Here is an 11,083-nt window from a genome sequence, read left to right on the forward strand (position 1 = left end):
GGAAACGGCCTCCAAATTCGGTCGTCGATCGCTATACCTGAATGTTCATCGCACTTTTATGTCTTACGCAGAAAACCTGGCCGAGTTTGAGTCACCGTGAATCTATAAGCGATACGATAAGCATCGGGCACGAAGAATCGAAGATTCGGTCGCAATTCGAAATATTTAAATGATTAAGCTAATAATCAATTGTAATATTACACTGTGGAAAATATATGTTAGGTACAATCTTGCAAATACGTAAATGTGATTAAGAAAAAAGAAAAGAAAATGTTCTGTCAACAATCCGGGAACATGTCGATATGATTCAGTGTATTTACTTCTACACGTTTTAATAAATGTGATTTTCGGTATAATAATGAAACCTACCGCCCTCCTTGTTCATCAAATCATCCCCTTATTACGCTATGAGAATTGCAATATAATGACACAAAGGAAAACGACATGAGCTATTTGTACATGCAAATTATATTTCATGAGCACAACTGTTAATATACCTATCCTAAGTAACGTTGGTCGGTACGTTAAGCCGCAGCTACTGTCGGAAAGACTTCTTCTTACGCACAAGGGATGCAGAGGGGGTCGATAGGCTTCACTACCGATGGTAACCTCGCTCATGGGGGTTATTTTCCACACGCACCCTTCAATTTTTTAGAACCCGTATTCAGTGATGCCATCTACCGTGCAGGCAATTTTTGATTTCCAGCCTCACTCTCATACATATATGTAACATGTCTATAGATTGAAATCGCGATGACTTTAAGTACCCGCCTATTGAAAAAATCAGATATCACGTGTATTTGGATAGTCGAAAATATTTACAGTATACTACTCGACTAGTAGATTGAATTTTCGAAACTTTTACGTGATCGCGAATTAGCCGCTTAGAGTACCAAGTCGCCAGCTTTTGATAAAGATATAAATTTTTGCATGCGTTGTAGATTTTTTTTTTTTTTTTTTTACTGTCTGTCCATATTTTTTTGCTACGACTGTATTCCCAGAGAATTTTTTGTCCACGAAGCAATCAATCTGCGGTTCATCAAAAACAATTATTACATGCATGCAGACTTCATCACTCCGTGTACCACCCACAACCTGCACTATAACGGCTGCATAGTCCACAAAGAAATGGGACTGTAGTTTTAGCCACGTGACTGGTGTTGCTGAGAGTAAGTTCAATCAAGGAATGCGTTGATCATGTGGGGTCGTGATGACTTTATAATACAAAGTCCGCAAGGACGTGCAGGCCTCGATTCTACGGACAAAGTAACGAGGTGTGAACTATCCCATGACATTTCCACCACGGGTTGACGATGCTCGTTGACAGAGGAGGGAAAAGCGTAAAAGAGGGCTTTGATTATTGTTTCCGAAGTAGGAGCAAACACGTGTCGCCACGTGACAGGGGTTGTTTTGCCGTTGATGTTTTTGCGGTCGCAATGCGATGCTTATATACTTTTACTCGAGTGAAAGCCTGGCTGCGAAGGCCGTAACTTGATCTAATTTACCGATAAAAATTATCGTCTATTGGCACGCAGACAATCATTCATTTTTTGTGGTCTTGTATAGTTTTTTTTTTTTTTTTTTCAAGTCAAGATACACAAACGAAATACGCTCAGTAATAACAGAGTACTGGATTTCATTTACTAAAATGGGTATGAACACTTTGTGATGTTATAATTAGGTCAACATTTCTTTTTTCAAATATACTGAATTGCAGAAGGAAACGTGAAACTTAGCTTCTTCAAAATGTCATTGTTCATATGTATCCGGCTATGCACGAATACGTATCGGGCATGTTATTCTGGTGTTTACGGCGACTTGGGAAGCTATTTGTAAAGATGATCGTTTCGCCGACCAAACATATTGATCACGGTACGTAGCGTTATTAATTTGCAATAATTAATCATCGGACTCGGAGAATTTTACAAACCACAAGCGCGATTCGTTAGCTTGAGGATTCGAGGGGAACAACGGAGTTGGTTCAAGTATGGATTTCTGGTTGGGGGTGCAGCCGGGGTTGGCGAGGATCAGGTGTTTCTCCGGGCACATCTGCCGCCGCCATCGCAGCTCCAATAAAACTGACTCCTTCGCTATCTTCAAAGATGTACTTTGGGTTCTTAGTTTAAGAGTTCAACACCGACGAACATCTTCGAAACCCTCTGATACTCCGATAGTCTTAAGGATTGGGCTATTCTCAAGAAATTGATACTTTATTTGGCGAACCTCATCAGATCATTGTCTCCGGATAGACGAATTGATGAAAAATCTCGATCGTTATATTTTGCACCGAAATATCGCTATGAAAAATGGTGCAGACGTTCAAAATCGGGTATCCAAATAAGACCCAAGGTTCTCTCTGAAAATTGAATTCAGTTGAAATTTCAGATATATTTACAAAGGGGAGAAATTGCTGTTGGATCTACTACAATTCTTTGGTAAAATGAAGGACTAGCACAGTTTTCCGATAAAGTTAATAGATCGACAGTAGAATTTACCACAGTGAAAAGTTGCAGTTGGATAAAGTATTCTAACATCATCGACAGAAATAAGCAAGTCTGTAAAATAATAAGTGTAGCGGTAACTTTTTTCTCCTGCATTATTGAAAAATATGTCTGTTCTGTAAATGATCAAAAAGGATTCTGCATTATGTGCTTTTGTAAAATGATTTTCAAGATTCCCCGGTGTTGTTATATCAACATCTTCCTGAATCGATTTCAATACATTTAAGAAAAATATTTTATAAACGTATTCTTGAGAGAAAAACTTGACCCTCTCCGGCTGATTCAGTTCGAACCTCTTTTTACCTCCGTCACAGCTAACTTGTTTCAGAAAAAACAAGTAGTCAATCGTGCGGTGCGCTTAGTCAAAAAATTCTTGTCCAAGCTTGAATTTTCAGAATCCCATCCTCAATGTCGAAACAAGAGATCCGAATGGTTGGTGATGACGAGAACCACACAACTGTTGCTTCGAGCCCATTAATGCATTTTCTAAAAATCGCATGTAAATTTGATTAAAGGTTCGGACAGACGTACGAATCTGCGGCAAAACGGCATTTTCAATTTGTTTTTTGTCTCTCTCTTTTTACACCATCAGGTACTGGTCAACGGCCATATCTCCGACACCGTGCATTTTTCGGTACCTAATAGAGAGCTCTTTGTCCAGCAATTAGCGTGAACTAGTATTCGCGCAGTGGCGAAGGTAATTGAAAAAGCAGAATGGCGAATCGAAACTGGGCGTATCTCGGGGGATGAAAGGATGCCTCCCCATTGGCTTGTGTAAGGGTGGTGAGAATCACGGGCGTGGTTTGCCTCGGGCTTTCTCCCACCATCGCCGATCAACCCTGACAATTTCTGGGCGCGGTGGACCGACGCGGATGCAGCAGCCGATTGAGATCTTATCAGATAGAAGAGATGCGTATCAGTTGTCAGTGCCTCCGGGAGATCGTCCGTTTAATCTGATCCGAGCTGTAACCCGATAGATTTTTGACACTAGCTAATTTTAATTCGACTGGTTAAATTTCAAGTGAAATTGTGGGTGGATAATACATGTCCGAAGGTGTCCTTCGCTGACAGTTTTCAAATTTGTTTAATCGTTGAAGATGAGTTTAATGATTATCGTGACCAGTGATCAGGAACCTAACAAAACGTACGAAAATTGATTACATTCCTTATCTCTGTATTTTGCACAACGCAGCTATTTATTATGACAAGAAAATTTCTTACCCGGTGCGCTGAACAAAAGACACAGTTCTTTTTGTCGACGGGAGTTAGTGCGGTTTAAACGTTAGGTGAGTAAATTTGCACCCACCATACATTGAGCTAATTATTAATGACGAGTGTAACTTGATGTGATTATTCGAAAATATTCAATTGAACATACTACACGTAGAGGGATTTTTTTAATGAAAGTTGGACCTATGGTAAACGATGATGATGATGAATATTCATCCCATCGATAGCTGCAGAAATAATCTTGTTGGAAAAAAATTTCGGTGTCGAGTATTAACTGCACTGACAAACTTTCCAGATTCTCTGAATATCAAGATAAATAAGTAAGATTCGAGATCAGTATCCATTGCAAACTTGATGCAGATGCAATACCACTTATCTTTTTCATTATTAACAGACTCGAAGTTCGTACGCCTAGTCACGAATTCGAATCTGCACTGTTCATTTATGATTAGCATGATCAAAAACAAGCGTGGATTATTGCAGAATTATTTTCCCGAGTCCCGATTTATCCGATAACTCGTAAAGCCCATCGATTTCATTAGAGTTGAGACCAAAGCTTGCAAACGCGCGAATCACGTACAGTCTTGTGTACAGCACCGACTTTGCCTAACCGATAAAAGAAGCGAATTTCTGAAATATTAAAAGCCTCACGATCCAAAGGATACATACAAACTGCCGATTTACCATAAAAATCTGGCGAGATGAGATGGGGACGGGAGGGCAGCATCAATAAGTGATGTGCCAATCGAATGCATTATGTAGAATGGGGTTTTTCTCCGTTTCGCCAATTCGGATGAATTATTTAACTAGGTCGGTTGACAGCGAAACAGCGGTTGGAACAGAGTTAAAGAGACCTTTTTAGAAATGTCGAGACGTAGCTTTGACAACACACGGTCGAAATAAAAAATTCCACAACGGTATGAAAGATAATGTATACTGACCATTAGTGCCCGGATTAATATGTATCTTTTGTACCCAAATTATTTTCATTCCCATTCGGTTTTCTACATAAAGTTTGCTGTTTGGAGCAAGAAAATGGAGTGTATATTTTCAATATTTTTTTTCCACATCTTAGTTTTTCTAAGTCTATATTATACGTGCATATTTTGTAATTTTTAATACATACCTATTCGGGGCCTACTGGTCATAGAATGTGTTCCATTCTCTATGGACGTATTCTAATCCTCGTGAATTAAGAAAGTCAGGAAAGCACGTATGCTGCGTAGGACTAAAGACAACTGAATGACCAGAATTTGATACTTTCGGCTCCTCGAGCTATTTGGGAATTCCGAATGGCACGTATTTACAAATATTTACTTCACAAGTTAGGGTATCTATCGAATTATCCGCCAACCCTTCTCATAACCCTTTTCTACGTCATTTCTCGAACAAAGACCGAAGTGGATTACACCGTTGGTATGTTTACGCGCAGACAGCTTTCGAGGTTCGTGAATCTGACCCTTCGGGATACGCCCAGGGCCGATAAATAATTCTTCCTGAAAACTTCACGAAAAATTTCCTAACATCTCTGACGAAATATTCAACGAATTATTCTTCAACGAATCTTTCAGCTTCCGTAGACGATGGACAGGGAAGCCTTGGTCCCAATCGCAACTTGTTGTAATCTCAGTCTACAGCCCAGACGCAGGTTTGTACCAAGTCAATTCAACTTTCTGTATAAATAGACTGAGAGAAAATTAGGACACAAAAGTTGAGTGAAAATGATCGAGAGATGGATAAGCCACTCCGTGCAATGAAAATTTATGTTGCAATAATTATACGACCGTTATCGCGATCGTTGGGTTGAGTACGAGGCTGTCATTTCAAGTCCCGTAGATACACGTTAACGATAAGACATTGCGGCTCTATCAAACTGTTTTTAGGGACAGGGAGAACGGGATGGCAAACGGAGGACACGGAGCGATGGTCCATGGCGTTGGTCCTGGATCGGGAACGCTTTCGCGTGAAGAACGAAGACGTCGACGACGAGCGACGCAGAAATATCGCACAGCGCATGCCACAAGGTGAATCCACCCCCGTCAGTATTGTCTCGAGCTCTCCTTTGACGGCTTTCGTTATTCTTGGTTTTTGCTGAAATAAAAAACGAAACGAAGGTCCGATGGCGGAGATAATCAGAATGAGAATTAAATTGCGCTGATTATCGCGAGGACGTAACACGCGTGAATGACAATGAGGGGGGAAAGCGAGTAAAAAGAAAATCGATGCGTTCCTCCTCATGCGTGCAGGGCTTACATTTGTTTTTCTTATTTTCTTTTCAGGGAACGAGTGCGAGTCGAAGCTTTTAATCTAGCCTTCGCGGAGCTGAGAAAATTACTGCCCACCTTACCGCCGGACAAAAAACTCTCGAAAATTGAAATACTTCGGTTAGCTATATGCTACATCGCCTACCTGAACCACGTCCTCGAAGCATAATAATTAAGAATTAATTATTATCCGATACGGAGGCTCTGAAACGTCTCTATTTTCTATAAATCTTCCTATTATACTGTGTAATTCTATGCACACGTACGTGCAAACCCAGAAAAAGCAAGAGGAATAATTCTGGGTGGGTGTATACCGAACACCGTGAACTATATCGATATCACAATCTCGTGATAAGTGTTGATAAATGGGAGAATGCGCAGCCGACCTGTACATTTCGTCTCTGCAACTGTCCCTTCAAATTGTATGCAATCTTCCTTTCCTCAACTTCCTTCTCCCCCGATTCCCGTCTTCGCGTTTCGTTACACATTCTGTACGTAGACAGCTGATTAATATTAATCAGTGGGACTTGTTGCCTGGTGAAAAATTGAATGAAAACATGTTCGTATGGGTTTACTTGATAATAACAATTTCTTACTACAAATTTTTGCCAAGTTCGTTATACAGTTGCAAGACACCTGCGTTCTCACTTTGTCCATAATACTCAATTCTGTTGGTTTTGCCTTGGGTTCGTTCGAGTTCGATTTCGTTATATCTATCCGTTTAAGGAATTCAGCGAAAAAGCCACGAGCCAAAATTAGTTCGTTTTAAAAGTGTGTCCAACAACGCATCGAACATTCCCAACCCATTTCCGGCGGACAAAATTTTGAGCGAGGCTTTATTTCTGTGATAAAATTACGCAGGTATAGTTTTACGATGTACGTACTTCACGACTAAGGGACTTATCGATGTTATCTTTTGCTCCCGGTACAAGGGGACTGGCATAATTTTCTGTACATACACGAGTACCTACCTCGCCGAGCTGTCTGTAATAATATAATTTACGTCCTGTAAATATTTTATATCTATCGATGTGCATGGGTGCACCTAACTCGTGCCTCTGAATAAATATGATACTGTACGACAAAACCATTCTTGAATACAACACGTACCAAACACCATCGTTATACGATGCAATTAAAGCAATATCCTTACGTCCAAGCTATCCCGGCCTGAAGTTCTACATCAGCGTATCAGATGCAGAAAATCGAACGATGGAAGAATAGTCGCGATTCAATCACGCTCCGAATTTCAATAGAATCCGAACGAACGTCTACATCTCGCATATGTCCGACAATCTCGCGGATCCACTTGAACGAGGAAAAGCATGTGGCAGGCATGCATCCTCGGATTTGGGCTGAGTACGATTTCCGGGGTGAAGTGACCGAGGTGCATGTAGCGTTGGTGGTAGCGTCGCTCCCCAGAGATCGGTCGGTTCGGACTAAAACTAAGTGAAAAAGAATGAGATTACTGGAAGCCAACTTCACGGCTCAACGCCCCTTCGCAATCGATTCTCACCCCGCCCTTTCCCTGCTTGATAACATACGCCGAGAAGAATTAAGTCTCCCCATCGCAGCCACGGAGTGCACCGTTCATGTTTTTTCGTTGTCTTATGAAAAAGCAGTCAGGACACAGTCGAAACGAGGAGAGTTTCTCCAAGCCTAGAAAGGTTCGATTCCATAGATTCGCTGCCGTAAGTCGAGTCTGAGCAACCGTAAGTGTTCACCGAAGCTTCGAACGAGCGGATAATCCCGATGTCAAAGTAACGTAAGCCCTGTAATATATATGATTCCCCCTAAAGGGAACCGTTACTCTCAAACCCCTCTTGGGCGCGATGTAATTGTTAGTTACATGTGTTAGACGCTTTACCAACAACCCTCGTAGGTACAACCCCACGCCCTCGGTCTCACCCCTGCGGACACATGCAAATAAATTCTATTGCAGAAGAGCACAAGTGCTGTATCCGAGCAATCTCACTCATCACATGCACCTTGAGATAAAAAACGCGGATAGATGAGTCCCTGATCAGTAGGCATTTTATCTTCGATCGTATGACTGCCAGAATTCGTTGCCGATTGTATATTATACGTATTTTTCCGATCATTACTGCATATTTCAATCGACTTCCGGTCCTTGGAACCCAGAATTTTGACGACCTTGGCCGAATTGATAACGGACATACCCATGCAAGCGTCGTTACACTCATGCAACACATTTTAGCAATTAGCTATCTTAGGCAAATATTTCCGACGCACCATGCAATTATAGTAGAGCATCTTGACTAAGTTCTTGATATGCTTGACGAATTCCTTGAAATTTTGTAAGACAAACGCTCAAGGGTAGATCCAAAGCCACTTGAAGCCGCGTCATTCATTACAGTCTCACATATCGATCACCATATTTACCTACTTATGACACGCGTTCACCATATTACTTCAGTCTTATCGCATAATCGAGGGGTGGCGAGTAATTTACGTTTCGTGACTTCCGTCTAGCCAATTAAGTTAATTTATCGTTGCATGCTAACCGCGTTATTATAAGCTATAATATCATGGCGTAGGGAATATAACGAATGAATGATCAGATACACAGCGACGGGCGAAGGATCCGTGTCGTCCGAGAGCGAAACTTCACAGAGCGAACCGATAAAACGTAATAAAGTTTTATTTCCTGTTGCGACCAGTGAAAGCAGTGTCGATCCCTGAACCTGGGCCGATTGTCCGGATGAAATAATTAACGGTGACACGGGAATACTAAAAACATGCGACTTGCAGAGCCAAAAGATTTACTCAGTTCCCTCGCGCCGATAGCTTACTTCAACTTTATTGTCGGTGTGAGCCTCTTTCGGAGGACTTATTCAAAGAATATCAACGCTCTGATCACGCTCTACTTTATTGGGTTCTGGATTCTATGTATATTTATATATTACACCGCGATGACGGTGTTGGTTTCTTCGTACTTTGGAAACAGGTCATCCACCGCTGCTATCATGTATCAAGCTCTCGTTTATACGAACGCAATCGTTGCGCTTACAGTGCCACTGCTAGCGATGTACAGTCGGAAGGTGAGTCTGATTGTGAGTTGCTGTATGCGTTATATCGGGCGATAAGACGTTTTTACTCATTCTGAGTTCCAACTACCGTATGTGTGAATAAATTATGCATTAGGATGGTGAAATATTAAATATCGATCCAAGAGTGATTTTTTTTATTTTTCTTCCGAAAAGTACCTACCTTTATTACCTATCTCTCGATTGTTACAGGGATTACAAGAGTTTATAAAGCGAATGGAAAAACTGAACGATATCTTTGCAGCCGTGCTAGGATTCGAGAAGAATTACAAAAGCTTATTTAAACAACAACTGTATTATATCCTGGCGATTTTAGTCGTTATCCTATTCATAAGCATTAGTGATTTGTCATGGCTGAAGAGCGATCAGACCGTGTGGACAAATATTTCAATCATGATAACTTTACATCATCCCATTCTGGTCATGCTTGTTACCGATTTCACGTTTTTCGCAATAGTAAGGTAAATGCACATCACGAGCTCGGAATTAGAACGATGTACCTCCCAATTCAATTCTGCGTAACTAATGATACTAATGATTTTCTTTTCATTACCTACATGAATTAGATTCGTCTGGAAAAAATTTAAACTAATAAACGCAGCGTTGCTTAGCTTAACGGAACCACAAATCAATGCGCATATCGGGACTAAGCTCATCAAGGTTTCCCAAAATAATACGATATCCTCTTTCCAAGGAATTGGTAACGCCGAGACCAAGAATGCAAATCAGAAACGTTACTTGTTCCAGACTATTCGGTGAGTATGAAGAAGGTGCTTCAGAAATCACTTATAATAAATCGTTGAGAAAAAAAGAAATATTCGTCCTCCGTGAGGACATTGAATGTCGAAATTCTGAACTTTTCAAATGCGAGTGAATTTTTTATTGATTTGAAAAAGACATACCACACCAGAGACTCGTACTTTTTACCCATCTTCATTTTCCACCCAAGGAAGAGCCACCTAGAACTTTCTAAGCTGGTTGTAAAATTGAACACAGTCTTTGGCCTGCAAAATTTGATTTCCATGGGAGTTTCGATGGTCATGATAACCGGCCTCCTGTACACCATGTACAGTGCTTCCCAGATAAAACATGGAGTGCGCGACACAATCAAAGAAATATTACCACCAGCATGCTGGTGCGTCGTTTACATATTGAAGATCCTAGCTGTCAGCCATTCGTGTGCCAACGCTAGCGATGAGGTATGCGAGTTAAGATCGAATCGCTTTTCCCACCGTCGCGAGTTTTAACAAACGGACATGTTTTCAGGCTCAGAAATCGGGACAAATTATTTATACGATACTTGGATCAGCTATCGACAGAGACTTTCAAAAAGAGGCAAGTATTGCAGGAACTTGGAGGAAATTTTTCATCTATCTAGGGTTGTGTTGGTTGTTTATTGGTTTTTATATTGACGCGTCAATATCGCTATTTGGAGTTTCCAAAGCTGATGTCCCTTTTTACTCTGACCACAGATACAAGAATTCGCGCTTCAAATGATCCAAAACCCGGTACGGTTTACTGCTTGTGGATTCATCACTTTGGATTATACCTATGTTCAAGGGGTAGGAGATTTAGATAGTTCGTAATAAAAACTACACTCGACGTGTAAATGCATACGAGAGAATAACTTCAGCAATAGAGGAAAGTTATGCGTGTCGGCACGGTAGTGTTTCCTATAGATATTCTTCTTACGAATTCCAGGTCATCGGCTCGATAACTACATACCTGGTGATTCTTATCCAGATGAGTGACACATCCTCCGTTCCACCGCCCGCTTCACCCAACAAGGCCGTAACTTGAATTCACTTTTGCGCAGATCGATAATCAAACGGCCAATGAGAGAAAAGACAATTATTTTCAACCAGCGTATCAGTGACGGTTTACTGTCTACGCAAACTTGCACAATGTATATTGAAATACAGCGTAAATTTGAATCGTGCAAAATTTATTATCCCAACGATTAAAATGACATTAGCACTTGCCTCAAATTAGTACGGTTTAATCTTCTTCAATTGGAAAC

At 40.9% G+C, this 11,083-nt stretch overlaps 2 protein-coding genes across 2 annotated transcripts; both read left to right on the forward strand.

Moving 5' to 3' along the window:
• The first annotated feature begins 3,422 nt into the window (after positions 1 to 3,422).
• Positions 3,423 to 7,026, forward strand: LOC124183050 (helix-loop-helix protein 1-like). The gene is made up of 4 exons (XM_046571046.1): positions 3,423 to 3,787; positions 5,303 to 5,379; positions 5,615 to 5,755; positions 6,011 to 7,026. The coding sequence occupies exons 2-4, from the start codon at positions 5,315 to 5,317 to the stop codon at positions 6,162 to 6,164; spliced, it is 360 nt and encodes a 119-aa protein (XP_046427002.1). The 5' UTR covers positions 3,423 to 3,787; positions 5,303 to 5,314; the 3' UTR covers positions 6,165 to 7,026.
• A 1,609-nt stretch (positions 7,027 to 8,635) lies between these two features.
• Positions 8,636 to 10,981, forward strand: LOC124183042 (putative gustatory receptor 28b). Its single transcript, XM_046571019.1, has 7 exons — positions 8,636 to 9,057; positions 9,256 to 9,524; positions 9,630 to 9,818; positions 10,013 to 10,262; positions 10,330 to 10,398; positions 10,536 to 10,625; positions 10,765 to 10,981. Exons 1-7 carry the CDS (start codon positions 8,755 to 8,757, stop codon positions 10,861 to 10,863), a joined length of 1,269 nt encoding a protein of 422 aa, XP_046426975.1. The 5' UTR covers positions 8,636 to 8,754; the 3' UTR covers positions 10,864 to 10,981.
• Positions 10,982 to 11,083: the final 102 nt, after the last annotated feature.

The sequence above is a fragment of the Neodiprion fabricii genome, chromosome 1 (genome assembly GCF_021155785.1).
Source record: "Neodiprion fabricii isolate iyNeoFabr1 chromosome 1, iyNeoFabr1.1, whole genome shotgun sequence".
In the NCBI taxonomy this organism is placed as follows: domain Eukaryota; kingdom Metazoa; phylum Arthropoda; class Insecta; order Hymenoptera; family Diprionidae; genus Neodiprion; species Neodiprion fabricii.